Source organism: Ornithorhynchus anatinus, chromosome 16, assembly GCF_004115215.2.
Source record: "Ornithorhynchus anatinus isolate Pmale09 chromosome 16, mOrnAna1.pri.v4, whole genome shotgun sequence".
NCBI lineage: Eukaryota > Metazoa > Chordata > Mammalia > Monotremata > Ornithorhynchidae > Ornithorhynchus > Ornithorhynchus anatinus.
The window spans coordinates 5408273-5435304 of NC_041743.1; the positions used below are offsets into that span (position 1 = coordinate 5408273).

Consider the following 27032-nt stretch of genomic DNA (forward strand, 5'->3'; position numbering starts at 1 on the left):
GTGACCTTGGGCAAGTCACTTCACTTCTCGGTGCCTCAGTTTACTCATCTGTAAAATAGGGACTAAGACTGTGAACCACTGTGGGAGAGGGACTGTGTCCAGTCAGATTATCTTGTGTCTACTCCAGCGCTTAGTACAGTAAACGCTTAAATACCGTTAAAAAAAAGCCTACATCCAAAGTTCCCCTTCTTTTACTTGTTAGCCCATCCCTTACTTATTGAAATGGCTTTAGCAGCACACACTGAGCCCCTTCCCAACCTCAAAAGGTCTTTCAATTCCCAACCCTTCTAGGTTTCATACTGTTTCCATGTCCAAGGGCTGCCAGATGGGAAACCCCTCGGTGAGCAGAGTCTTCCTCTGTTTAACCATAGTTGTGTCTGCTGTATGTCACTGGGAATTCCAGAACTCTAGAGATGAAATTATTATAAATTCCGAGCAATACACTTGAGGAACAGGCAAGGATAGAGAAAGGGAATTGGCTGGAAGATGGAGGATATGGAGGGATTATCCAGTCAGGCCTTGTATTTTAAGGTGAGGAAAGAGCCTGGAATCATATATCTGCCAGAACTGTCAACAGATCACCTAGTCCATCACCTACACCTGCTTTGGGAGAGCAGAACTGCAGTGTCAACAAATTCAAAAAAGTCATGGACATCTGTGGAAAGGAAGGTTTCCTTCAGACTATTCACAATGAAGCCCAATCACTATAGAACCACCTATAAAAGGAACTTTACTCATTTGTTTACACCCTACAGAAAAGGAAAATCCAAAGTATATTCCTGATTCTTACAAGAAGTTACCCAAAATAGCTAATCTAAGCCCCTCCTACAACAATTGAAATCCATTTCTTCTTGCTCTGTCCTCAGAGGCACCCAAGAGCAGTGGCTTCCTGTCATTTATATAATCTGCCTTTGTTCTTGGAAGACAGTTTTTTTTTTTATTCCCACCCCACCCTGAGCCTTCTAGGCTAAATAAACCCAATTCTTTCTTTGAATATTTTCTCCCAGGGTGTCTCTCCCAAAGTTTTAATCACTTTTGTTTCTCTCCTCTGGACTTATCCCAAGTTCTTCATTATGCTCCCCAGTTATACGCCCCTCAACTGAAGAGAGTTGCAGGAGAGAGGGCTGTTAAGTTTAGAGAGAGGATTATCTAATTGTTCACTGTCCCATTATTATGCTTTCTCTTAACGCTACTACTCATTCGGATTGCTTATCCTAGATAGAAAGGATAAGCAAGTCTTAGATAGGGCCCTTAGATGAACAGATTCAATTCGTTCCCATGAAACTGGCTTTCCTGGGAAGGCCACCAAGTTCAAAGGATGGCAGGAGAAGCAGAATGGTCTAGTGGATAGAGCAGGGGCCTAGGAGTCAGAAGGACCTGCTTCTAATTCCAGCTCCGCCACTAGTCTGCCGTGTGACTTTGGCAAGTCCCTTCACTTCTCTGTGCCTCAGCTTCCTCATCTGTAAAATGGGGATTAACACTGTGAGCCCCATATGGGACATGGACTGTGTCCAACGTGATTAACTTGTATCTACCCCAGCACTGGCACAGAGTTTAACTATACTGTTAAAAAGAAATGGAGAAGATGCAGAGTGACTTGATGGATTCTCTGTAGTGGAGAAAGAATAGGACTGGCAAAAGATTGAAAGGAAGTGGGTGCCACAGTTCCCATTAATCCCTTACCCTCCATTCCAGCCTAAAGCCACCAGAAGTGAGTGATTGGTGGTTAGGAAGAGGGGGAGAGGAAATCAGTGGCAGCTGGGGAAGAAAGGAAGGAAATGGGGCACAATAGCAGATGGAACTTGGCCTCACTGAACTGAAAGCTCCTTGAGAGCAGGGATCCTGTCTACCAACTCTACTGTTTTGCACTCTCCCAAGCACTTAGTACAGTGCTCTGCACATAGTAAGTACTTAATAAATATCATTGATTGATTGATTGACCAAGCATAAATACTTTCCCCATCCTTTCCCCAAACCTTTCCCTGTTATACTTCTTTAAAGCCCATTTTGACCCGTATTTTATTTATAAAGTTTGCTTTTCCTCCTTAAATGATGACGGTGTTTGTAAAGCGCTCACTATGTGCCCAGCACTGTTTTAAGCACTGAGCACTGTTCTAAGCGCTGAGCACTGTTCCAAGAACAACTCTTGAACCTAAGTTAATTTTACCAATTTAGAAGTGTTTTAGTTCAAATTTCTAATGGCCATTTTGAATATTTACTTGAGGTTTTCAAAATGCTAGTCATCCCAGATTAGCCTACACACACATACTCTCTCTCTCTCTCTCTCTCTCTCTCTCTCTCTCTCTCTCTCTCTCTCTCTCTCTCTCTCTCTCCCTGTCACTGATACTGCATGGAAACTGGGATCATGAACTAGGGGCTCTTTGGAAGAAGAGGCACCCACCTCTGTAACAGCATGTGCATGCGCAAATATAAATGCAAGCTAAATATGAGTCAGTGATGGAAAACCAGGAAAGCCATCTCAAAGATGTCCAGTTAATTCTGGACAAAGCATCAGCCAAAGCAATATGACAAGGACAAATCCCTAAGTAACACACAGGCAGTACAACTAAGATGAAGAGGAAAAGTGTGTGTCTGTGTGGGCACATATACATCCATATCCACTTAGACACAGGTCAACTCTGGGGAAAATGGAAACATTTTCCAATGTATATGGTCCAGGTGGGTATGATTAAGAGAGATGTCTAAGCCTCAGTCATCACAACATATGAATCCCAACTCTAAATGTGAATGCATCTTTGTTTCAGATGAAAAGGAAACGCAAAATAGAAACTCTAGAACCCTAATTTTACCGTAATAAAATGTGGAGGAATTATGGGAGATTCTAAGTGGGATGAAAAGGGATAGCGCATCGTTAAAAGAAACGGTGACAGACTGTTAATTTCCTCTTCAGATAGCTTTCCCAGTTAGGCATAATGGTCTTCCATCCCCTCCTACTGGAGACTCGAAGCTAGTTCTCTAGGGCTAAGAGGTTGCCTGAGCCAAGCCCGTACCCATGCCAAAGACCCACCCTACATATTGCCTCCATCAGTGGAACCAGAACCACAGTTCTTCTTTCCTGGGATGGAATTCTGGGTTTGAAAAGCATCACTCTGAGAAATCTTGAGCAGCTACTCTCCTCTCTTCCCATTACCCAGGCACTTCTCTCAGAAAACCTTGCTACTGCATGTCAAAAAGGAAATTGATATGAGTGATTTCCAAAAGGGAACCAAAGAGTGGAAAAAATGGAGGCATTTATCCTCCAGATCCAAAAATCTTTTCGCTCTTCTCCCTTTTCAAGGGAACCAAGCACTCAGAATGAGGAAACCTGGGCAAAATCGTGAAATTCAGTCCCAGGTTTTACATAAGTTCAAGTTTCCGGAACTCATGGCTAGTCTAGCAACTTGGAGGGTGGTTCCACAGAGGCTTTTCCAGCCAGAAACGTAATTACTTTAGAAAATTCATTGTTTTCCCTTCTAAAACTTTAACCCCGCTAAAAAGGCTAGCAAAAACTCCAAACTAAAAATTAGCATCTTTGGCTTCCCCAGCATGGGTTTTGCCTAGGAGATGTGACAACAGACCGATGCATCCAATGATTCAGTGTGAAACCTAGTGGCTACAGAATCTGCCGTTGATGAAAAATTCTTCTTTTTGTGGAAAAACTCTGGCATCCTCATGCACGGTAGAGGCTATAGTAGGGAGACCATGGCCAATCAAGAATCTCCAATTCACCAGATGTCACAGCTGAATTCGTATCTTGCCGTCTTCTGAATTCAGAAGGTTAAAGTGATTCAGAGAAGTCAGTTGAGGTCAACTTGGAGAAGAGCAGATATTCTATTTAATGGAGGAGTTTGGAACCCTTGGGCAAAGAGAAATATTTTTTTCATTTCCTCGATCAGCAGAGTTATAATGTGTGACAGTCTAACAAATTCAGAGAAAGAATGGGAAGGGAACATTAGAAAGAGAGGATAATTCAGAAATTTTCTTTTTTAATGCTTCCAGCAACCAAAGCAGTCCTCAGGGGGACTGGGGCCTTTGCCCAAGCTCAGATTCCAAATCCGGAGTAAACCTGGCTTCATAATTAGAAAGTCTTATTCGCACCACCATCAGCAATTTGAGATCTTGAGATGCTGTATTGGAGATGCTCAAAATGCGGAAATGGCAACTGGGTGGCCTATTAGTGACCCTTTCAAAAGTGGAAATGATCCCATAACAATTTCAGGCATCAAAAAATCTCATTAGGGCAAGGACCTAAATTTTGGAGTTTGAAAGGGAGCAAAGCTGCCCCTAGTACTCCTGTTATTCAGTCAGTCAATCAAGTGGCGGATCTGGAATTAGAACCCAGGTCTTCTGACTCCGAGGCCCGCGCTCTTTCCACTCGACCATGCTGCTCCCTCGAACACATGCTTGCCCTGTGGAACCCCAGCTTCCACGTTGTCCTCTGCTTGCCCTTCTCATCTTTCTACTCCTCCATGCATCACCTTCCATACAAAAAAGCCTCTCTTAGCTTGCGGTAGGTTTATTCATTCATTCGATCGTATTTATTGAGCGCTTATTGTGCTAAGCACTTGGGAGAGTACGATACTACGATAGACACATTCCCCACCCACAACGAGCTTACAGTCTAGGGGTTTATCTGCTCTACTGTCTTGCTTCTCCCTGCAAATGAGAGAAGAGTTTGTTGTGGGAATGTGTCGGTTAATTGTTATTTTGTACTCTCCCAAGCTCTTAGTACAGTGCTTTGCACACAGTAAGCGCTCAATAAATACAGTTGACTGACTGAATGAAATAGAGCATATGATTGGAAGTCGAAGGTTGCAGATATTCTGAGGAAAGGCAGTGAGGTCTCTTAGCCTTATTATTTTAACATCCTCCTTTCTAGCGTTCCCACCTCTAGCCTTTTGCCCTCTTTGGTCTTTCTCGCATACAGCCATATGAATCATCCTTATAAAATGCTGAGCTGAGCACATTTCTCTCCTCCTCAGAGATCTTCCAAAAATTCCCTGCTGCATAAAATAGAAGCTCCCGAAGATTGATTTCCAGGTTGTCCATCACAACCTATAGCTTAGCCCATGCTTTCCACTCCTCCCAAAGGAGTCTTCTAACCATCTCGCACTCAGCTCTCCCATTTCCGACTAGTAGTTCAAGCTAATCCTCCCTCCTCATGCCTAGAACATCTCTCCTCAACTTCGTCAACCATATCCCTCGCCTCCTTTTTTATGGTATGGTTGAGTGCTTACTACGTGTTGTATACTGTTCTAAGAGCTGGGGTAAGTACAAGTTAATTAGTTCAGACACAATCCCTGGCCCACATAGCACTCACAGTCTAAGGAGGAGGGAGAAGAGGTATTTAATCCCCATTTTACAGTTGAGGAAACCGAGGCACACAGAAGTTAAGTGACTCGCCCAAAGTTACAAAGCAGATGAGAGCAGGGTGGGCATTAGAACCCCATTCCTTCTGACTCTGAGACCCATGCTCTTCCCACTAGGCCACACTCCTTCTCCTTGTAAGCCCCTTGAGGGCAGGTGTTGTCCATACAAGTTTAAGGAATATGCAGAAGTACACAGAAATTGACAATTGACACAAACTAAGTTCTCAAATACTATTGATAATGATGATGATAGCGCAGGGTGGCAACATGAGAGGAGGAGGAATAAGGGATACTTAGGTTCTCATGTGCCTGGTCCAAATCAACCCAATTTTTATAGATTATATGCAGCAACTTAGATTTTACCCATTAGGTAATCTGAACTCTTGGGAGCCTAGAACAACATGCAACATCTGCCAATATCCTAAAGTAGGCAGCAACTGCTAATAATAATAATGATTGTGGGATTTGTTAAGCGTTTAGTGTGTGCCAAGCACTGAACTAAGCCCTGGCCCCCTCCTTTCTTCCCTCTCTGACTTGCACTTTCAACTATTCACTCTCTAGTGGCTTCTTCCCCCTTCTTTCAAACATGCTCACTTATCCCTTATCCTAAACAATCCCTCCCTTGACCCCATGTCTCCTTCCCAGTTACTGCCCCATCTCCCTCCTACTGTTCCTCTCCAAATTCCTGCAGCGAGTCATCTACACTCACTGCCTCTACTTCCTCTTCTCCACTTCTCTTGTTGACCCCCTCCAATCTGGCTTTCGCCCCCTCCACCCCACTGAAACTGCCCTCTCGAAGGTCACCGATGATCTCATTTTTGTCAAATGCAGTGGCCTCTACTCCATCCTAATTCTCCTCGACCTCCGAGACGCCTTTGTTACTGTGGACCACCCCCTTCTCCTGCAAACATTATCTAACCTTGCCTTTAAGCTTCTCTAGGCTGCTGGCTTAGTCTGTCCTAAAAGCTTTCAGATTGTCTTTTGGGTTCCTCCTGACTGGAATGGATTGGTTCTATCTAGGGTGACTGACTATCTATGGGATTGAACAAGTGAGATGAGGTTCTCACCAAAGTGAAAAGGTGGTACCTTCCCTCAGGCTATTTGAGGTTGGGCTGGCTATTAAGGTTGATCCTCCTTGGACTATTCAAAAACGTCTTGAAAGACCACAATGGAAGGAGAATGTGGATGAGGACAAATGATGGGTCCAGATAAGTTCATCTAGACCCATTCTGATAGCAGTAAAACTGGAAATCAACATTAGGGAAGGAAAACCTGGCACGAAAATTCATCTGTGTGACCTTGGGCAAGCCACTTCATTTCTCTGTGCCTCAGTGACCTCAGCTGTAAAATGGGGATTAAGACTTTGAGCTCCACGTGGGACAACCTGATTACCTCGTATCTACTCCAGCGCTTAGAACAGGGCTTGGCATATAGTAAGCGCTTAACAAATACCATTATTATTATCATTATTATTCTCATCATCTATGTATAAGGTTTGCTGTTCACTGGCTCTTTAACGGTGAATGGTGTTCGTGTCTCCAGGTCCGTTGCCTTCCGATTTATTCTGTTTGACAGGGTTTGAATATTTAGAGTTTTGCTGATGTTCTATTTAGTTGGAGTGGTTGCGAATTTGTTTGTCGGCGCCATTGTTGGTCAGAACAACAACCCCTAAGTACATCTTTGTTTTTCTCTTGTTAAACATGTCTGTTCCACAGCCCAAACCAGCTTCTAATTTTTTCTTCTTATGTGGGAGTAGAGTGTTAGTAACTCCCCAGCATTAGAGTGGCTCGAACACTTGTGATGTGAATGCTTTTTTATAATTTCTGACACTGCTTCTAAAGGGGAAGGTTCTGAATTTACTTATGCCATCTGAGGTCCCAGCATAATCAAAGCGGGAGGCGAGAGAGGCCCTCCGTTGATTCCGGCATCAAATGAGCAGAGCCTGATTTTCCCCCACCAGAGAGAAACAAAAGGGACTGGGCTCAAATCAACATTTGAATTGAGTTGGTATAGATCATATGTGCCCTGACACAGAGGGAGACACCCAAATCAACTTGCCAAATGGAGGCCTGAAAGATAACTCCATGATTTATGTTCAGTGATTTGGAAATCCCCTCCAGGACAAAATGTATCTAAACTGCTAACAAACACACTTTTCAAAATCTAGATCAGTTTCAACATTGTTCCTCTACTTAGCATCCCATGATTCTCCTGCTGGCCCTCCACAGTGATTGGCTGTATCAAGTTTGAACAGTGACACATAATTTGTATAAAATTCGGTCAATAATGAAACAATAATCCTGATTTAAGAAGGCACGGGGAAGCAGCGTGGCCTACTGGAAAGAGCATGGGCCTGGGAGTCAGAGGACCTAGGTTCTAATCCCTAACGCGCCAGCTTCTCTGCAGTGTGATCTTGGACAAGTCACCTAACTTTTCTGTGCCTCAGTTTCCCCAACTGTAAAATGGGAATTAAATGTCTGTCCCCCACTCTTACTTAGACTGTGAGCCACTGATTAACTTGTATTTACCCCAGTGCTCAGAAAAGTTCTTGACACGAAGTAAGTACGTAAAAAATAATATAAAAAAGTGCCTGGCGTATAGTAAGCACTTAACAAATACCATTAAAATAAAAGAGGCATCCATGAACTGTTGGCTACTCTTAGAGCCTTTTTTTTTGAGGCGGGGGGTAGGGTATTTGTTAATTACCGTGTGCCTGGCACTGTACTGAGTGCTGGGGTGGATATAAGGTAATAAATTTGGGCACAATCCCTGCCCCACATGGGGCTCCCAGTTTTAGCAGATGAGGTAACTGAGGCCCAGGGAAGTGAAATGACTTGAACAAAGTCATGCAGCAGACAAGTAGGGGAGCCGGGATCAGAACCGAGTTCCTTCTGAATCCCAGCCCCATGTTCTGTCCACACTATTTTTCATCTCCAATCCCAATGGAGATCTCAGTCTTGGTTGCCCCAGGACCTCAAGCCTTGGAAGAGATCCCAGGAACACCTAGACAGCTCCTTTCATAAAATCTCCCAGGCTGAGGAGAAGGTGGAGGGTCAAGAGCCTTTTCTGAATTACATGAGCCAATGCAATAGCCTGCTGCCTGAAGAATGTCTTGTCAATACAAAGAAATGACCATCACATTCTAGCCATGACACATAGTGAAAATGCAATTCTTGGAAGAACAGGCCATCTTTCTCTGAATCTACTAAGATGTTGAATTTCAATTCTCTTCTTTTGCTCCCGTGAGTGATTAACGTACCTCAAACAAAGCCAAGCAATGTTCTCGATAGTGAGAGGAATCGTCAGAAGGTTAAACGCTGATGCTTACCCTGATGGACTTGAAGACTGGCTTGCCGGTATAGGAAGTCATCTGCTGTTCCAAATCCCAAGGGAAATCTCAGAGCGGCTCCATGGGGTGTTGTTTGAGCAGCTGGCAGCCGTGACTCAGTGCAACTTTCGTCTGTCTAGCACCTTTCATATAATCTCTTCCCTGAACTTCCATACAGAGTTAAAATAACACATGCAAGTTAAACACTAGCAGAGACAGAAAGATTAAGAGGTATATGGGAGTGGAAAAAAAAATTTCCAGGAAATATGAAAGGGCGAAAAGAGATAAGGCAACCTTCTTTCTGAAGGGCAGAAACCTAAGAGATTTTCCGGACAACAGGGGCCACTTTAACTGTATCCGCGAAGACAAACTGAGTTAAGTTGGAAACAGTTGCACAGAATTGGCCTTCTTCTCTGAGAGCTTGAAGCTATCTCACAAATTAGAGGTATTTGATTAGTACATTTAATTCTGATTTCTGCACTTTAGGGCTTGAATAATTTAGTATACACTTCAGAGTAAATTTTCTTCCTGACTGGCGTGGGAGTCATTTTGTTGAACAGCTATTGCCCAGGGGTCCTGCTCACCTTCCCACCAGAACCATCCTGCCCAGAGGATTCCCTGGAGAGCAAAGATGGAGGCTGGAAAAGCTAAATTGCTATCTGTCAGTCTGGTAAACATGCTTAGTTTAGGCCATCTCAGAGCGGATAGAAGGTTGGAAATGGTAGAATTTCAAACCAAAGGTATGAATCCTGTCTCCACTACTGTTATCTTGGTAATTGTCCTGTGCAGACTCAGGTATGGTATTAGTACTAATATTAATGTAGAAAAAAACAGAATATTCTTCAAAAAATGCCTTTTAAAATAGCTTCTGCCATTTTAAGATACTGCCTGTGTGTCAGGATGAAAAGAAGCCAGTAGTAGTTGTGCTTTGATGAGGGGACTTGCAGGTTTGAATCAAAAAGAATGGAAGAAGTTTTGCCAACTATTAAATTATTGCAATTCTTCCTATCTGCCTTTATTTATGTCATATTGCCGTATGATATAAATAAAAGAATGAGTAGGTAAAAAGTGTCTGAGGTTTATAGGGAGAGAAGTCTTTTCCAGATATCTCTCTCTCAGTTATAGTTGATTAAGTAAGCTTAACGTGGGCGGGGAACATGTCTACCAACTCCGTTGTACCCTCCCAAGAGAATCAGTGTTGCCTAATGGATAGAGCACGGGCCTGGGAGTCAGAAGGATTTGGGTTCTAGTTCCGGCACCATCGCCTGTCTGCTGTGTGACCTTGGGCAAGTCATTTCATTTCTCTGGGCCTCAGTTACCTCATCTGTAAAATGGGGATTAAGATGATGAGCCTCAGGTGGGATACGTACTGTGTCCAAATTGATTGTATCTATCCCGGTGCTTAAAACAATGCCTGGCACTTAGTAAGCACTTTACAAATACCACACACACACAAATAAGCACTTAATATAGTGTTCTCCATACAGAAAGTCCTTTATAAATACCACTGATTAAGAGAAGTGTTAGAGACATAGTTTTTTTCATAGCATTTAAAGTTGTTTGAAAATAAAAGCTTAGAGCAAGAATTTTCTCTAGCATTTCTCCTTGAAAACTGGCTAGAACTGCAATCTGGAGGCAGCAAATTTAGGGAGATTTGGATCTCAGCTCCTCTGAGGATAGAAGAAAAATGAGTAGTGAGCAAATGCGTTTCCATGATCTGCTCTTGGTCTTATTCCATTTAAAGTTCATTGCCTTTATTTGATTCTTGTTTGAACAGGTAGGCAGTATTGGGAGAATTTCCTGATTTTTTTCCCCAAGGGAGATTTAGCCAAATGATGAAAATGCTCCATTCTGAAATCCAAGCACCGCTGAGTCCGCCCTTGGTGCTGTGCTCTATTAACTCACTCCTTCCCTAACCCGCTGTACTAAGACACCCCTCGGAGTCTGTCGTTCGCCTCTGAAGGGTCACAACAATTCTGTAGCATCCTGTTTGTCAAGCGGTAAATAGAGTTTTCTTCTGGAGTTCTCCCATCTCCTCCAGGGCCGACAGTCTCTCCTAAACCCTGTTCCTTAATGTATTTCCTGGAAACCACACTGTCATCAATCTCTGGGAGCGCGAGGGAGGAGGGATGACGAACACGCCTTTGTTTCTAGTCAGCATTTCCTTTTTCCCTCTGCTCTAGGGAAGACTTGACAGAGTTCTGAGTTTCTCATGGATCTTTTTCTACATTTTTTTTAAAAAAAAAAACAAATGTATTTAGAGATTTTAGTAGGGTTTCCCTCCTTTTACCCTTCAGTTGTTTTGGGGGTCCTTCCTTACCATGTGTCGAATTTTTCACATTTCTGTGTGCAAGTGCATAGAGAGCTGAGCCTTAATTACAGCCCAAAGGGTGGGGTACAGAGAATCTTGAATCTTGGATGTAGCATTTTCGCTGTTGGATTGCAATAACATCTGCAGAGCAACAGGCTTTACAGCCAATTTTAAATTATTCAGAGGTTGATTGTCAAATTCATGAATTATCCAGATCTCTTGCTTCTTTACTTCTTACCGCTTTTAGTCCAGTCCTCTATTTATTAACACTTTGAGCAGAGACTAAAGTCAGGGGTAATTCAACCCCTTCTCTCACTTACCTGTTGTGTGACCTTGGGAAGGTCACTTAACTTTTCTGTGCCTCAGTTACCTTATCTGGAAAATAGGGATTAAGACTGTAAGCCCCATGTGGGACAACCTGATTACCTTCTATCGACCCCAGAGTTTAGAACAGCGCATGGCACATAGTAAGCGCTTAACAAATACCACAATTATTATTAGGACCACTGGACTTCATTCTACAGTCAAGCTGCTCCTTCCAGGTCTTCGGTTTTCACCACCCATCACTACCCCTTCCCCTGGCCAAGTCGGGCTTTTGCCAGCAGCTGGGTGCACTGGCAGCTCACTTTTTCCCCCATCAGAGTGCCTCTCGTCATTGATCTATGCTCCATGTTGATTATGCACGGTCTCCAGCAGATGCTTGATCTCACGCTCACCGTGGTCAAGAAGGCTCGATAAACACAGTAATAAAAAGAATGATAACTCAGTGGGTGGAAAATCTAGATGACATATTCCACCATATGAAATGCAAGCCTGCTTTGGAGCGAGATGTTCACCAGAATTGCAAGGCGCATAAAACATTTACTGGGGTGAATGGCTGTACAGTGGAGGAGGGAGAAGGGACACTGGTCTTCCTCTTGCTCCAGTCTTTTTAAAATTTTTTTATGGTATTTGTTAAGCACTTACTATGGGCCAGGCATTGTTTTAAGCAATAGGGTAGATATAGAATAATCAGGTTGGTCTCAGTCCATGTCTCACATGGGGCGCAAACTCTTAATCCCCATTTTACAGATGAGGGAATTGAGGCACGGAGAAGTGAAATGACTTGCCTAAGGTAACCCAGCAGGCAATGGTGGAGCAGGGATTAGAACCCAGATCCTTCTGACTACCACTCCTGTGCTCTATCCACTAGGCCATAAGTAAATATCTGTATCGACAATATATTTCAAACAATATATTTTTAAAGTCCCCTGTCTTAATTATAATAAGCACCTTTTCTGAAGTTTGGTAAGTGGACTTCATGTTTGCCTTCAAACTGCATATGCCAAATTATTAATAAACTTCTTAGGTTTTGCTTCTTAGGGTGCCCTCAGTTATTTGATCATGTTTTGGACATATTAAAATCGTGCAATTTAAGCTCATAAAAATGAAATTATCTAGCTCTTCTTCACTGTGTCCCTTTCTGAATTTGTTTTTTAATTCTTTTAAGTAGAGAGACTTTTTTTTTACATGCAACCCTTATATGAACTAGGAAAATATTGTCAGAAGCATTGCTATAAAATTTGGAATGTTTTAAAATGTTATGGCAACCCTGAACAATTGCACCAAGTAATCACATTTTCCCTTTAATCTGTGGTCCTTGTGGCTCGTCAGTATGATGATTGGCCTTGCTTCTCTCCTTTTGGGCCTTGGTAGTCTTTCGGGAGCGATTGTTTCAATCTGTCCGATTTCTTGGTAAAATCTTTCGATTCAGCTTTCAGATACCGCGAATAAACTTGTTAACTGTTGAAATGATCTTTTAAGTGAAATGAAGCAGATGAGACTTTACGACTAAAGATTTTTGACTCGAGAGGCGATATGCCAACCTCATTTTGAGTTCTGTCATTTTCAACAACAGTATCCATTGAACTGTGAACGTTTTGTCCCAGATTAATATCTTATTTCAAATGCATTTTTCACATGTGCAATTCTGGAAAGAAATTTCTCACAGAGGCTATCGTTTTTCCTACCATTGAGTTCTTAATCAATCGAGTAATGATATTTATGGTTTTCTTACTGTGTACCCCATAAACACAGAGATTTACCCTCAGTCCCCAGCCCCTCAGCACTTGTGTACCTATGTTTCACTCTGCCATTTACCTATCTATAATTTTATATCATGTCTCCCTCCCCCTTTAGATTGTAAGCCCTCCATGGTCCGCGATCAATTCTATCAATTCTATCGCACTGTTTTGATCAGTGCTGTGTGCACAATAACCACTCAAAAATGTCACTGATTGACTGACTGATCGATCCCAGAAAATCTGCCAACTATTTTTCCTAGTGTTTGAATTTAAGTAAGCTATAAACATATTATAAATTATTTATCTTATTGTCTGCCTTCCCCTCTAGACTGTAAGCTTGTTGTGGGCAGGGAACATAACTACTAACGCTGTTGCACAGTACTCTCCCAAGCACTTAGTACAGTGCTCTGCACATAGTGAAGCGCTTAAAAAATACGATTGAATGATTAAATACCATAGATGATGGTGATGAACAGATTTACTTTTGAGATGACATAACGTAGTAATATTAGCAAACTTCTCTGATTTTTTGTGTGAAAGTATTTTGAGAAGAAAAGCATGACACAAATTCAGAATGGTTTTTGTTATTATTATCATTATTATTCATTCAACGATATTTATTGAGCACTTACTGTATGCAAAGCACTGTATTGAGCTCTTGGGAGAGGACAACACAATAGTAAACAGACACATTCCCTGCCCACTTGAGTATTAAGCTCTCAAAATATCAATTGATGTGTTTAAACAGGTTAGAAATATCTGAAGGCAGTCTACAATCTAGTCAAATTCTACTTTAGCCGAAAGAAAATGAAGGTTTTAAGAGGTCAGAAATACAAGCTCTGTGACCTAATGGAAAGCGCACGAGCTTTGGAGTCAGAGAGCCTGAGTTCTCATCTCAGCTCTGCCACTTGCCTGCTTTGTGATTTGGGGCAAGTCATTTCTCTGTGCCTTCGTGTCTTCATCTGTAAAATGGCGATTCAGTACCTGTTCTTCCTCTTGCTTAGATTGTGAGCCCGATGAGGAACGGGGACTGTGGCCAACCCAAATGATCCTGTATCCACTCCAGGGCTTAGTACAGGGCTTGATACATAGTAAGCATTTGATAAATACCGCTATTATTATTATCATTATTGTTATTATTACTACTGCTATAATAGGAGCCTTCTCCATAGTGCTCTTTGGAAAGTGCCACAGGCAATCAGAATCAGTTTTGAATGCCATTCTATGTTGGCGGCTGCTACCACAAGCCATCAGAATGGGGCTTGCCCATTCCAAAGCATTATCAGGAGAAGTAACAGGGTCCTTGATCAGAGGCCTCGGTTGGCCTCTTTTAAATTTAGTGGAGACATCTGCTGCCGAAAGCCACCGATGGGATACCCCAGCCTCATTCATTGCTGTTTCAGAAAATTTTCTTCCCCTACTGTTTTTCTTTGTCCTGGTGAGTACCCGTTCAAGGTATTCTAAGAACAGGGCATTGTGCTTTCCTAAAATAAACAGGAATTTAAGCAACGTCCCATGATACGTGATTTCATTGCTTAAACCTGTACCCAGTTCTTTTACTTCCTGGAAACGGAGCCTTTCTTTACTGATGACTTTAATTAAATCTATCCCGCAATTTCATACTGCTCTCTTTTTTTTTTCCTTTTACTTGTTCCTGCCTCAGGATTCCTGATCGGGAAATGCGAGTTTGGTTGTGTCACCTCCCAAAGTTTTCATTATGTTGTTTTCAGAACACTTTAAGTAGAGGTTATGTATTTCTCGTTCCTCTGTCTGCACGTATGTATTCCTCCAGGCTTTCATGCGTGAAATAAATTTGCTGGAATTCGTCTCTTTACTCTCCGCTAAGCATTACAGTACAAACAAAAAGTGCCGGCTTCTCTGGAGAATAACTAAGCCAAGGACGTTGTGTTCCATCTTTACGATGAAATGCAGATTTCCCATTAAAAGGCAAATGCTTCAATCCAAAAGGTTGAAGTGGATGGTACATTAATATACGTGTGTGTATATATATATATATATATATATATATGTGTGTGTGTGCATGTATAAATATATATGCACATACACATGCATACATATATATATATGTATATATTTCCAGCTGGATAAATTTAGGGAGCTGGAAAATGTCCAATAAAGAATATTCACTGGGTCGATGGTATTTGCATTTGAACTTGAATTGGCTGTGTTTCCATTCACTTGAAAAATCCTTGCATCTCATTATTATTATTTTTGAAATAGCTTAACAAATGTCAATAGGAAGAGTGGGCTCTGCAGCACTGTCAAATTTCCTTCCTTAAATTTCCAGTTTCAGTTGATTATCACCTATTAGAGGTGACCCTGTGCTTGCTGGCCAATCTTCAGTAACTTCAGGATATTGGAATTTCTCCTAAATACCCCCGAACTCTGAAGAAAAAGCAATTTCCATCATATTCCCAAGATGGGAGTAAAACATGGTAACTAAAGCCTGCAGCTATAATCTAAACTAACACCAAGGGTATATGTTGAATGGATGTCCAGAACAAATCGAACGCCATGGGACAAATTTCCTAGTGAACTTTCGCCCTCCACAATCTTTTCCCAGCTCCGAGATGGGCATAGGGTGGGATTTGACCAGGCTCCGGGCCACATGGTAGTCCTGAGCCTGGTTCGGTCTACGTTCGTTTCAGGCGGGTTTAGGGTGGGGGCGCAGTAACTCGGCAGAACCAGCACCGAGTCAGCCCCCTGGGCTTGTGTAGAGCAGACTGGGGATCTCAAAACCAAACAATCCAAAGAAGCATCTGGACTGATAATGATTCAGGTCTATAATGATTCATCCAGGGCCACTCTGGACACTAGGAGGTCCCAAGCGGAGTGGCTTAGTGGAAAGAGCCCGGGCTCAGGAGTCAGAGATCGTGGGTTCAAATCCAGGCTCTGCCACTTGTCAGCTGTGTGACTTTGGGCAAGTCACTTCACTTCTGTGCCTCAGTTACCTCATCTGTAAAATGGAGACTAGGACTGTGAGCCCCACATGGGACAAGCTTGTACAAATACCATTATTATTTATTATTATTATTATTCTTATCCCCACCCCCAGATCGACCTGTCAGGGTAGGTAAGCCAGTCATCAGGTTTTAAGCTGTCCAGTACAGATTCGGCATGGGGAGCCTATTGTCCAGCATTTAGATTTTCAACACCGAGCCCTCTTCTGCCGTGACTCCTGTTGCTGAGGTCTATAGCCAGGAAGGATCTCGGCTGGGAAACAGTGACGCTGAAGTGGTTTGGGAGGGCCAGGCTATCCTGGAGAAATGCTTGAAGTTTAGATGGAATCAGGTGGGCTTCTGCAAATATGGCATCCAAATGACATTGTCATGTGAAGCCAGGTGCTGGCATAAAGCACGTGACAGAGGTTTTTGTTTTTTTTGAGTGTTGTGGCTGGCCACCTGCCATGGGCACCAAGAGAACTGAGGGGGCCTCAAGGCTTTTTCAGACTGATTATTTTCAGAGAATTGCAAGTGCCAATTCTAAGAATCCATGCATGTAGTAGCAGTACATAAATTAATAATATAATAATTGTGGTATTAGTTAAGCGCTTACTACATACCAGGTACTGTACTAAGCGCTGGGGTGGATACAAGCGAATAAGCTTGGACACAGTCCCTGTCCCAAGTGGGTCTCACAGTCTCAATCCCCATTTTACAGATGAGGTAACCGAGGCCCAGAGAAGTGAAGTGACTTGCCCGAGGTCACAAAGCAGAGAAGTGGTGGAGCCAAGATTAGAACCGGGCTCCCCCACTCAAGGATGTTGGGTGTGAAATTACTGAAGTGTAATTTGGGGTTTCTAATTGAGTGCTCTGGGTCCTGAAGTAGGTAGACACGTGAATAAAAGGCAACTTTTTTTACTTTCCTAAGGAGTAAAAGTAAGTTTCCTCTAGTAAACTTAACTTTCCATTAATTTCTTCAATATTGACTTTGTCCCATCAGCAACCCGTATCACTTCATAGACCATTTCCTTCCCCAAACCCCGGACAATTCTAAAGCACATTGGTCTGAGTTAACTTCTGAGGTATCTGTTTCCAAGGAGGTCAGCCATTTTAAGGAATATCTTTCTGCTGGTTTCACATTTCATTCTTGACCCAACACAGGGAGATACCCTCTGAACTCTATCTCAGAGTGTGGGGGCACTATCCACTGATGTCCTCCTGTTTCCATCCCTGCCTATCAAAACTGCTTAGGCTGCAAATAAAATATGAAATGAAATACATCTGGCATTTCTCATTGAATTAGGACCAGAACATTTCTGTTAAATATTAGCAGATGGTTAAATTCTTAATATCAGACTAACATTTTAAAACATCTGAGGGGACCCACTAAAAGGGGGAAAAGATGGAGGGCCATATGTTTCCTTCGTCCTCTCATCCCTCCCTCCTCCCTTTTGATTCTCCCTCTCTCTGCTCCCCATACTCTTTCTTCCCGGTGCCATATGTTGAGCATCGCTAGGTTCTCTACATCTAAGTATCAAGTATCAAGGTACAGTAGCTAAGACTAAGACTCCATTGTTGAATTTCTTCTGACACACTTGAGACCTTTTCTAAGAGCCAAGTTTTCTCTTGTTCTTTTTTAATAGGAAAAAGAGAAGAAATACATGCTTCCCTTGGATAACCTGAAAGTACGAGATGTAGAAAAGAGCTTTATGTCCAGCAAGCATATCTTTGCACTCTTTAACACGGAGCAAAGGTAAGATAATAGAGCTTGTTACTCCTTTCATGCATTTTGCTGACGACCCTAGTTTAAGGACTATATTTCCAGTAGATTCCATTGGAAATCAGATGTAGTCCTTCTCTTATGTGGTCAGCATTTTAATCATTTTCCTAGCATTGATTTTTCACAATTTCATCCTCCACCTTGATTTGCAGTTTGGGGTAACTTAAAATCCTAAGTCCGACAGAGAGTTTCAGAAGCCATTTAATTTATTTCCCTTCTTTCAGAAATACCAAATCTAATTCACCCAAAGTATGCCTTTCTTAAAGTACATTTAATATTTCTACAATTATTAGGGTTTTTAATTTTAATAGCCATTAACCATAGTGGATAGATTTTGTTTAAATGAGGCCTTAAAAGAGACAGTAAAGAAGGATCTTTGAATGTATAGATATAGGTCCTGTTTCAATCTCTGGGGAATATACTCTATTAGGATTATTCTGAGGTCCCGTTAAGAATTGCCCTATGAATTCAAGAAGGGAAAGGAAATAAATGTGATTAAATCAGTAAGAAAAGAGGAGAAGCCTGGGGAAGCAGCATGGTCTAGAGAATAGAACACGGACCTGGGAGTCAGAAGGACCTGGATTCTGATCCCGGCTCTGCCACTTGCTTCTTTGTGACCCTGGGAAAGTCATTTAACTTCTCTGGGCCTCAGTTACTTCATCTGTAAAATGGGAATTGAGGCTGTGAACCCCATCAGGGACATGGACTGTATTCAACCTGATTAGCTTGTATCTACCCCACCACTTCCTACAGCGCCTTGCAAATAGTAAGTGCTTAACAAGCACCATTAAAAAAAAAAAACACCCAAAAAGCATTAGCAAACAAGATTGTGCCTAGAACACAAGAGTACCTTTTTAGGCGGAATATCCTTTCAGTTTGGGGTGTATTCCATCCTGTCAGCTGCCTGCAGAATTTGCTTCTAGGACAAACTCAGCCCTTGCCCACATTCTGGCCTTCAGTTGTGAAGTCTGAGTTCTCAGGATCAGGGAGGACCGACTGCTAGTTGAGGCGTCACGCCGGGCTGCCAACTGATGGGTGGCACACAGGGGAGAGTACCAACTCAGGGCCGGTCAACACGATCTCTCCCTCAAGCACCACAATCGGCAGGTTAGTAGGGATGGGCTATTAAGTGGCTATTTGCCCATAGACACCCAACAACCCTAACTTCAAACCCTTATTAATTCATTCATTCGATCATATTTATTGAGTGCTTACTGTGTGCAGAGCACTGAACTGAGCGCTTGGGAGAGTACAATACAACAATTAACAGACTCATTCCCTGCCCACAATAAGTTTAATATTATAGTTTCACTACCTGTATTCTCCGGAAATTCATCCGAGGATTAAGGAGGTAGTAAAAATAATAATTGTGGTATTTGTTAAGCACTTACTATGTGTCAAGAATGGTTCTAAATGCTGAGATAATAATAATGATAGTGTTTGTTAACCACTTACTATAAGTCAAACACTGTTCTAAGCACTAGGATAGATACAAGTTAATCAGGTTGGACATGAGGCTCATAGTCTAAGTAGGAGGGAGGACAGGTATTGAATACCCATTTTGCACTTGAGGAAACTGAGGCACAGAGGAGTTAAGTGACTCTCCCAAGGTGGTCAGACACAAGTAGGAGGGAGAACAGGTATTTACTCTTCATTTTACAGATGAGGTTACTGAGGCACAGAGAAGATGTGACTTGCTCAAGGTCACACAGCAGGCAAGTAATAATAATAATAATAATGTTGGTATTTGTTAAGCGCATACTATGTGCAGAGCACTGTTTTAAGCACTGGGGTAGACACAGGGGAATCAGGTTGTCCCATGTGGGGCTCACAGTCTTAATCCCCATTTTAATCCCCATTTTACAGATGAGATAACTGAGGCACAGAGAAGTTAAGTGACTTGCCCACAGTCACACAGCTGACAAGTGGCAGAGCCAGGTTTGGAACCCATGACCTCTGACTCCAAAGCCCGGGCTCTTTCCACTGAGCCACGGAAGTAACAGAGCTGGGATTAGAACCCGGGTCCTCTGACTACCAGGCCTGTGATCTTCCCCCTAGGCAACTCTGCTTCTCAGGCAGGAGTCATTACAGTGAAATGACCCATGTGGAAACTGTCACTGGGAAAGGGGAGAAAAACCTAAACATACGGCCACAGGGTTGTTGTCCTAATTGATGGGGGGCATGTGAAAGAAGACCTCTTTCCCACTCTCTCCTCCTCCCTCTTGTCACCACCTCTTCGTGTCCTTTCCTCCTCCAGTTAGGATAGAGAGCAGAGGCACCTTGCCAAGAGAGATTTCCTGTCTCATGGAGGTGTTTACTCCACACTGCAGAGTTTAGGAACAATCCATTAAGGCTTTTAAGGAAATGATCAAGCAATCTTCCAGGACGATGCAAAGCTGGGAATGGAGAATGGAATCCTCTCAGCTGCTGACAGTTGTTCCCCCTCTTGATATTTTAGTGCCGGTCTATTTATTTGGTCTCCTTCACTTGGGAACAAGCACTGCCGTCGTCTCTCTTCTCTCTGATTTTCTCAGTGTCTTTTCAGCTCTCTGCTCAATAAAGCATCAGTGATGATAGGGAATCCTATATCTCTGTAGGGGAGACATGTTCAGTGATGCCAATGTAGTCAAAAAATCTCTGGATCTTGGAGACGTCTGTCAGTTTGGGACCGGACCAGTGCTCAAGTAGCATTCCTCGAAAAACTGTGCCTCTGTTCTGGTCTTTGAAGGAGGAGTCCCATTTCCTGTATGATCTCATTTCTGTAAGCAAGAACTCTGATTAAACTTGAGCAAATAGTGAAGTTTAATAACAGGCTAGTTGGAGCCCTGATTGTATTATAAACCAGCTGAGAGTAAAGGCAACAGAGTCCCTCCATCTGGAAATCTTAAAGCACCCAGCTCACCCGGGGCCTCGCCGGAGTGGATCCGAATGGCCAGTTTTATCAGGCAGAGGTCTCGGAAAAAGAAACAGAAAGGATCCGATTCTGGACCTTCCAAGCAGATGTTTGAAATGCATCCAGTTCTCCTCGAACCTGAGGGTTGTGTTTTTGTTAATGCCCGCATTAAGGCAAACCTGTGCTGTACTGCTCACCTCTTCGGAGACCATGAGCCCAACCGTTTCTTCTGATGCCGAGGTATGGCATAACTAAACAGCCTCACTGAACACCCCTCAATTTCCTTAACATTCTCGCCAGGACATTTAGAGGAAACATGTTTTGGCAGAACTTAATGTTTCCTGGAGCTGCGAATCAATCAATCAGTGGTATTTATTGAGCGTTTGCTGTGGGCAGAGCACTATACTAAGCCCTTGGTAGAGTACACTTCCCCTTTTCTTCCTTAGTTCCTCCTCACTCCTTTTCCTTTCCACCCATTCACCCTTCCACCCCCATGCCGCTGACAAATTACTCCTTCAGCCTGAGTGACAGACTTTGTTGCTACGAGCTTATTTTGTTGCTCTTTCAGCTTTCCACTATAAAGAGTGAAATGGCTTCTCTGTGGCTTCTAATCATCAGGTGTGTATGGGAATTGATGCATTTAACATTCTCCCTTAAAAAGGACTCAGTGTCATGGAATATTAATACAGCCTTTACTAGGCTGGTGAAACTTCTTTTTGAGCCATTCTAAACAGGTTTTTTTGGAGCCGGATTTTCTTAAATGAAAGGTTTTATTCCTGGTAGCAGTGACTTCAGCTATCAAGGTGAATGCGCTTTACATTCAGATGATGAATTAAGCCTACATAAAGTTTTCTGTACATATAATCATTCCAGAATCCTTCTGAATTATTTTAAAAATTTCTTTATGGTGTTGGTTAAGCGCTTAGGATGTAGCAGGCACTGTGGGAAGAGCTGGGGCAGATACTAAATAAGCCAGATGAACACACTCTCTGTCCCACGTAGGACTCACAGTCTTAATCCCTATTTTACAGATGACTTAATGGAGGCACAGAGCGGACAAGTGATAGAGCTAGGAATAGAACCCGGGTCCCCTGACTGTCAGGTCCACGCTCCTTCCACTGAGCCATGCTGCTTCTCGGATTTATTTTCAGAGGTGGCAGGAGAGACACAACTCTAGAATCTAATATCTTTCCAGTGTTTTTCTCTCACAATCATACCATGGCAAGCCACTCTTAATCTCCAGAATAAGTGATTTCTGGGCTTTTTTTGACAAATGGCTGTATGTTTCTACATGTTCATCTGATTTTTTGGTTTCATTTGCCACTGGGACAATAATGACATACAATCAGTAGAGCCCCATCTAATGAATTATTAGAGTTGTCTGGTCTTGGCTCTCCCCAGAAGTTCTGCAACTTTGGGGTGATGCTAAGGGCCACTTGGCCCAAGATATGTTGGTGGCTCAGTGGAAAGAGCCGGGCTTGGGAGTCAGAGGTCATGGGTTCGAATTCTGCCTCTGCCACTTGTCAGCTGTGTGACTGTGGGCAAGTCACTTCACTTCTCGGTGCCTCAGTTACCTCATCTGTAAAATGGGGATTAAGACTGTGAGCCTCACTGTGAGCCTCACGAGGGACAACCTGATTACCTTGTATCTCCCCCAGTGCTTAGAACAGTGCTCTGCACCTAGTAAGCGCTTACCAAATACCAACATTATTATTATTGGTTCCTATAATCAACTTGGATCTGTTTCTCCCAAGTGGCTTGTGGGACAGCTACATGGTGATTCCTGGATATTCTCTGGGTTTTCTTTTGTCATTCTGAAAAGAAAACATTGTTCTTTCATGTTAGCTTTGGTGATAGATTCGTTTTGATTTGCTTAATCGATGATGCGCAGTCCTCTGACACATTCGTGAGGTTTTTAGGATACTTCTATCTAGAGTGGTCAGTGATGGCTCTCTAAAATACAAAACCCAGAGACCCACACACATGATGTCATGTGCACCGCCCAAGATACACTGTGTAACATGATGGAGTCGTCAGTTCCATTTGGTGGAAGTACCTTAGGTGTCTTGGACCTAGAACATTTTCTACTCACTCTAGAGATTTTATGTGCCCTTCCCCAAGTCCCTCTGAGCACGGGTGCTACTTCCAAAGTATAGGACATGGAAGCAAGAGGGTAACTGAATGCTGAAAAATAGCAATACTGGCCATAAAGGAGTCCAGTGCTAAATTCTTATGGATCAAGGATAGACCAACTGAAAACATTACTGTCCAGGACAAAGCTAGATGGACAGTCACCTTGTTTCTATTCATCCATTCAATCGTATTTATTGAGCGCTTACTGGGTGCAGACCACTGTACTAAGTGCTTGGGAAAATCAAAAGAGCAATAGAGACCATCACTGCCCACAACGAGCTCAGTAAAGCTCCTCAAGGATGAAGATTGCATCTTGCACTTCTTTCAGGTGTACACCAAATACCATATGCTCTGTATACAATAGGTTGATGATGGGATTTGTTAAGCGCTTGCTACACCTTGAGAACTGTTCTAAGTGCTGGGGTAGATACAAGCTAATCAGGTTGGACACTATCCATGTCCCACATGGGACTCATATTCTTAATCCCCATTTTACAGATGAGTTAACAGGCTCAGAGAGGTTAAGTGATTCGCCCAAGGTCGCATAGCCAACAAGTGGCAGAGCCAGAATTAGAACCCAGGCCCTTCTGACTCCCAGGCTTGTGATGTATCCACTAGATCATGCAATAGGTTCATTCATTCATTCAATAGTATTTATTGAGCGCTTACTATGTGCAGAGCACTGTACTAAGCGCTTGGGATGAACAAGTCGGCAACAGAGACAGCCCCTGCCGTTTGACGGGCTTACAGTCTAATCGGGGGAGACGGACAGACAAGAACAATGGCAATAAATAGAGCAATAGGTGCTCAATAACTGCTGATGATAAGGATATCCACCTTTCTGTGGATGGGAGATATGTATCAGCCTCTGTTTTTTTAATGGTATTTATTAAGCGCTTACTATGTGACAAGTACTGTTTTAAGTGCCGGGGCAGATGCAAGTTAATGAGTTGGGACATAGTCCCAGTGCCACAAGAGGCTCACAGTCAAGTAGGAGGCTCAGTGGAAAGAGCACAGGCTTGGGTGTCAGAGGTCATGGGTTAGAATTCCGGCTCTGCCACTTGTCAGCTGTGTGACGATGGGCGAGTCACTTAACCTCTCTGTGCCTCAGTTACATCATCTGTAAAATGGGGATTAAGACTGAGAGCCTCAGTGGGACAACCTCATTACCCTGTGTCTACCCCAGCGCTTAGAACAGTGCTCTGCACATAGTCGGCGCTTAACAAATAGTAACATTTTTATTATATTAAATCCCCATTTTACAGTTGAGGAAACTGAAGCATAGGGACTTGCTCAAGGATCTGAGAGTAGGCAAGCGGTGAAACTTGGATAAGAACCCAGGCCCTTGGGCTCCCAGGCCCATGCTTTATCCATTAGGCCATGTTGTTCCCCTCTGCTGCCTTTTGGCTCTGAGGGAACCTTCTAAAAATGAGACACCTCAAAAACCTGAAATGGTGGCTCATTTCTCTCCACATCAAGCAGAAACTCCTGACCATTGGTTGGCTCTCTGATGCTCCAATAGCTCTCTCCCTAACCAGTCTCTCCTCCTCCTATAGTCCAGCTTGCATTCTTCATTCCTCTTAAGCTTACCTTCTCTCTGTAGCTCATTCTCCACTCTCCTGCCTCTCATTCACTGCCCTTCCTCTCGTCTGGAGTTCCCCCTTCAAATCTGCCAGAACAAAGGTCTCCCGCCATTTTCAAATATTCCTCAAAACCCATTACCTCCAGGAGGACTTCCACAGTGACTTTTCTTGGTCCCAAGTCATTCCCTATCGACTGCCAGTTCGTCATTTTTGTACCCCGTTTTTATTTATGGTATTTGTCAAGTACTTACAATGTTCCAGGCACCGTATTAAGCACCGGGGTAGACCAAGCTAATCAGATTGGACACAGTCCATGTCCCACATGGGGCTCGCAGTCTTAATCCTCATTTTACAGATGAGGTAACTGAGGCACAAAGAAGTGAGATGACTTGTCCAAAGTCACACAGCAGGCAAGTGGCAGAACCAGGATTAGAACCCAGGTCCTTTGGACTCTCAGATCACTGCTCTATCCTCTAGGCCATGCTGCTTCTCTCTGCGCTTATACACTCCCAACTACCCACTGCACTTCTATACATTTAGACAGATATACTCTATTATTAAAGCACTCATTTCTCCACATATCCATTTTTCCAATCTCGTTTTCATTCTGTCCTAATTAGTCTGTGTCTGTCTTCCCCCCTACATTAAATTCTAAGTTATTTGAGGGCAAGGATCATGTCTTCTAACTTTGTATTCATTCATTCAGTCAGTCGTATTTATTGAGCACTTACTGTGCACAGAACACTGTACTAAGCACTTGGGAGAGTACAATATAACAAACAGACACATTCCCTCCCCACAGTGCATGCTTTGTACACAGGAACTCAGAATGATATTGATATATTGAGACTTCAGAGTTCAGTGATGGATGAGAACATCATTTATATCTAGGAGGGAGAGGAGTTTAATATTTTCCCTCAAAATCGTCATAAATAATCTGAGAATTATTCCCTGAGACAAATTTATAATCCATAGAACTAGGTCGTGGTGGTGCAGGCATAGGATACAGGCCCCCGGTATCATCTTGTTATGGATCACAAACTTTTATGAATGAGGCCATAATGAAAATCCATTTTAAATATTATTTTACAGGCATAATTCAGAAATGGGTGATAGGTGATAGGTTTGTACTCTAAACCTTGCCAAGACTACATTCCTCCATTGCTTTTTGACAAACTACAGGGAATTTCAGACCATGAAGGTTTTCTTTCATCTGTAGGTAGTGGAAAAAATAGAACGGTAAGGAGGATGAGAAAGAGTATGGCCAAAATCAGGACTGTACTAGGCACTACAGTATTTTCCATCCTTAAACATGTGGTTCCTTTAGCTGTTTTTGCTAGAGCTACAAAGTTTGTACAAAGTTTGGAAGCTATGGTAGAACCACAGCATTGGAGTCACGTTTACTCCCTTCTATAAATCTAAAGTGACAGACTCTGGGATATGGAAGGAGAATGTGTTTAGCATACACGCAAAAGCATATTTCGTCCTACAGTTGTTAAAGCCAAGTCTCCTTTTAATCAGAAAACTTGGTGGGTGAGTGTTCTTTCTTCCTTTTACAATCTCTCACTATAGAGGTATGCTGCAGACATATGGTTCTGATAGTGCACATTTCAATAGTTTCCTGATTATGTCCCCTACAGTCCCATTTTTGGGGGGCGGGGGGCTTTCTATGTATAAAAGGCTCTCCAGTTGTGAAATGCCATTACTGGGAGAGCCCCAGGTTCGCTGAACTGAAGAGGCTGGGAAAAACAGGTTTAAAATGGCAGGCTGAAGGGAGACGGATAGGACAACATATAATGTCTGCCAGTTTGATTTATTCCAGACGTTAGTAGTACCGTGACAGAAATCAAATGTGATTTGGAAATGTTTTCCTGAACGAGGCCTGAGACAATTGATTTCACAGCTAAGATAAATTCTTCTGAAAGGCAAAATAACTGCTGGTGTAGGAAAAGTCTGTGGCTTGAAGCAATCAATTTAAATTCCGCTCATTGGTTTTTAAATTAAGCCACGAATTGAAATTACGGTTCGATGTCCCATATAGACGAAGATTCCCGACTCTTTAGAGGGAGGGATAGTTGGCTGATATTTCTAGCCATGCACAAAGCCATTAAAAGCTTAGGAAGGATTCCATGTGCTTAAGGCGCATGTATGTAAAATAGGTCGATTTGTCTAGCAAAATAAGACCCTGCTTTCTCCAAAGAAGCTTTTTGGTTTGAAAGCTAAGGAGTTGATAGGGCTGAATCAACAGCTCGGCTCCGCTTCCCCGTTTCCCGACGATTTAGCCCCGTGTTGAATTTGCAACAACCAGTGCTGCCAGCCAGGATTTTTGGTCACCGTACATTAAGCCCTCGTGTACAATAAGTTCGGATCCAAGGACTGTATTGATGAATGAGCCCAAGACGTCTGTGCAAAGTTCAAGAACCAAAAAGAAATTTTGTCTTTCCCAGCAAGTTTACTTTTCTTCTAGGATTTCAGAACAAACACTTTCCCCATTCCCCACCTATTTCCCGTAAAACTATTTGCTGATTGGCACTTTCCCGCCGCCTCCCCTCTTCCCCCCCGCCTCCCCCAGACTAGAACTGTAGCCTGGGAGACAAGTGTGTCACCAC

At 42.8% G+C, this 27032-nt stretch overlaps 1 protein-coding gene across 7 annotated transcripts in view; it reads left to right on the forward strand.

Annotated features, from left to right (window-relative positions):
- Window positions 1-27032, forward strand: part of DNM3 (dynamin 3) — a 328780-nt gene that overhangs the window by 201026 nt on the left and 100722 nt on the right. For all 7 annotated transcript variants that reach the window (XM_029081396.2, XM_029081391.2, XM_029081392.2 and 4 more), the window contains one exon: window positions 17678-17787. In XM_029081396.2, the coding sequence (XP_028937229.1) occupies window positions 17678-17787 (110 nt within the window). The remainder of the gene's footprint in view (window positions 1-17677; window positions 17788-27032) is intronic.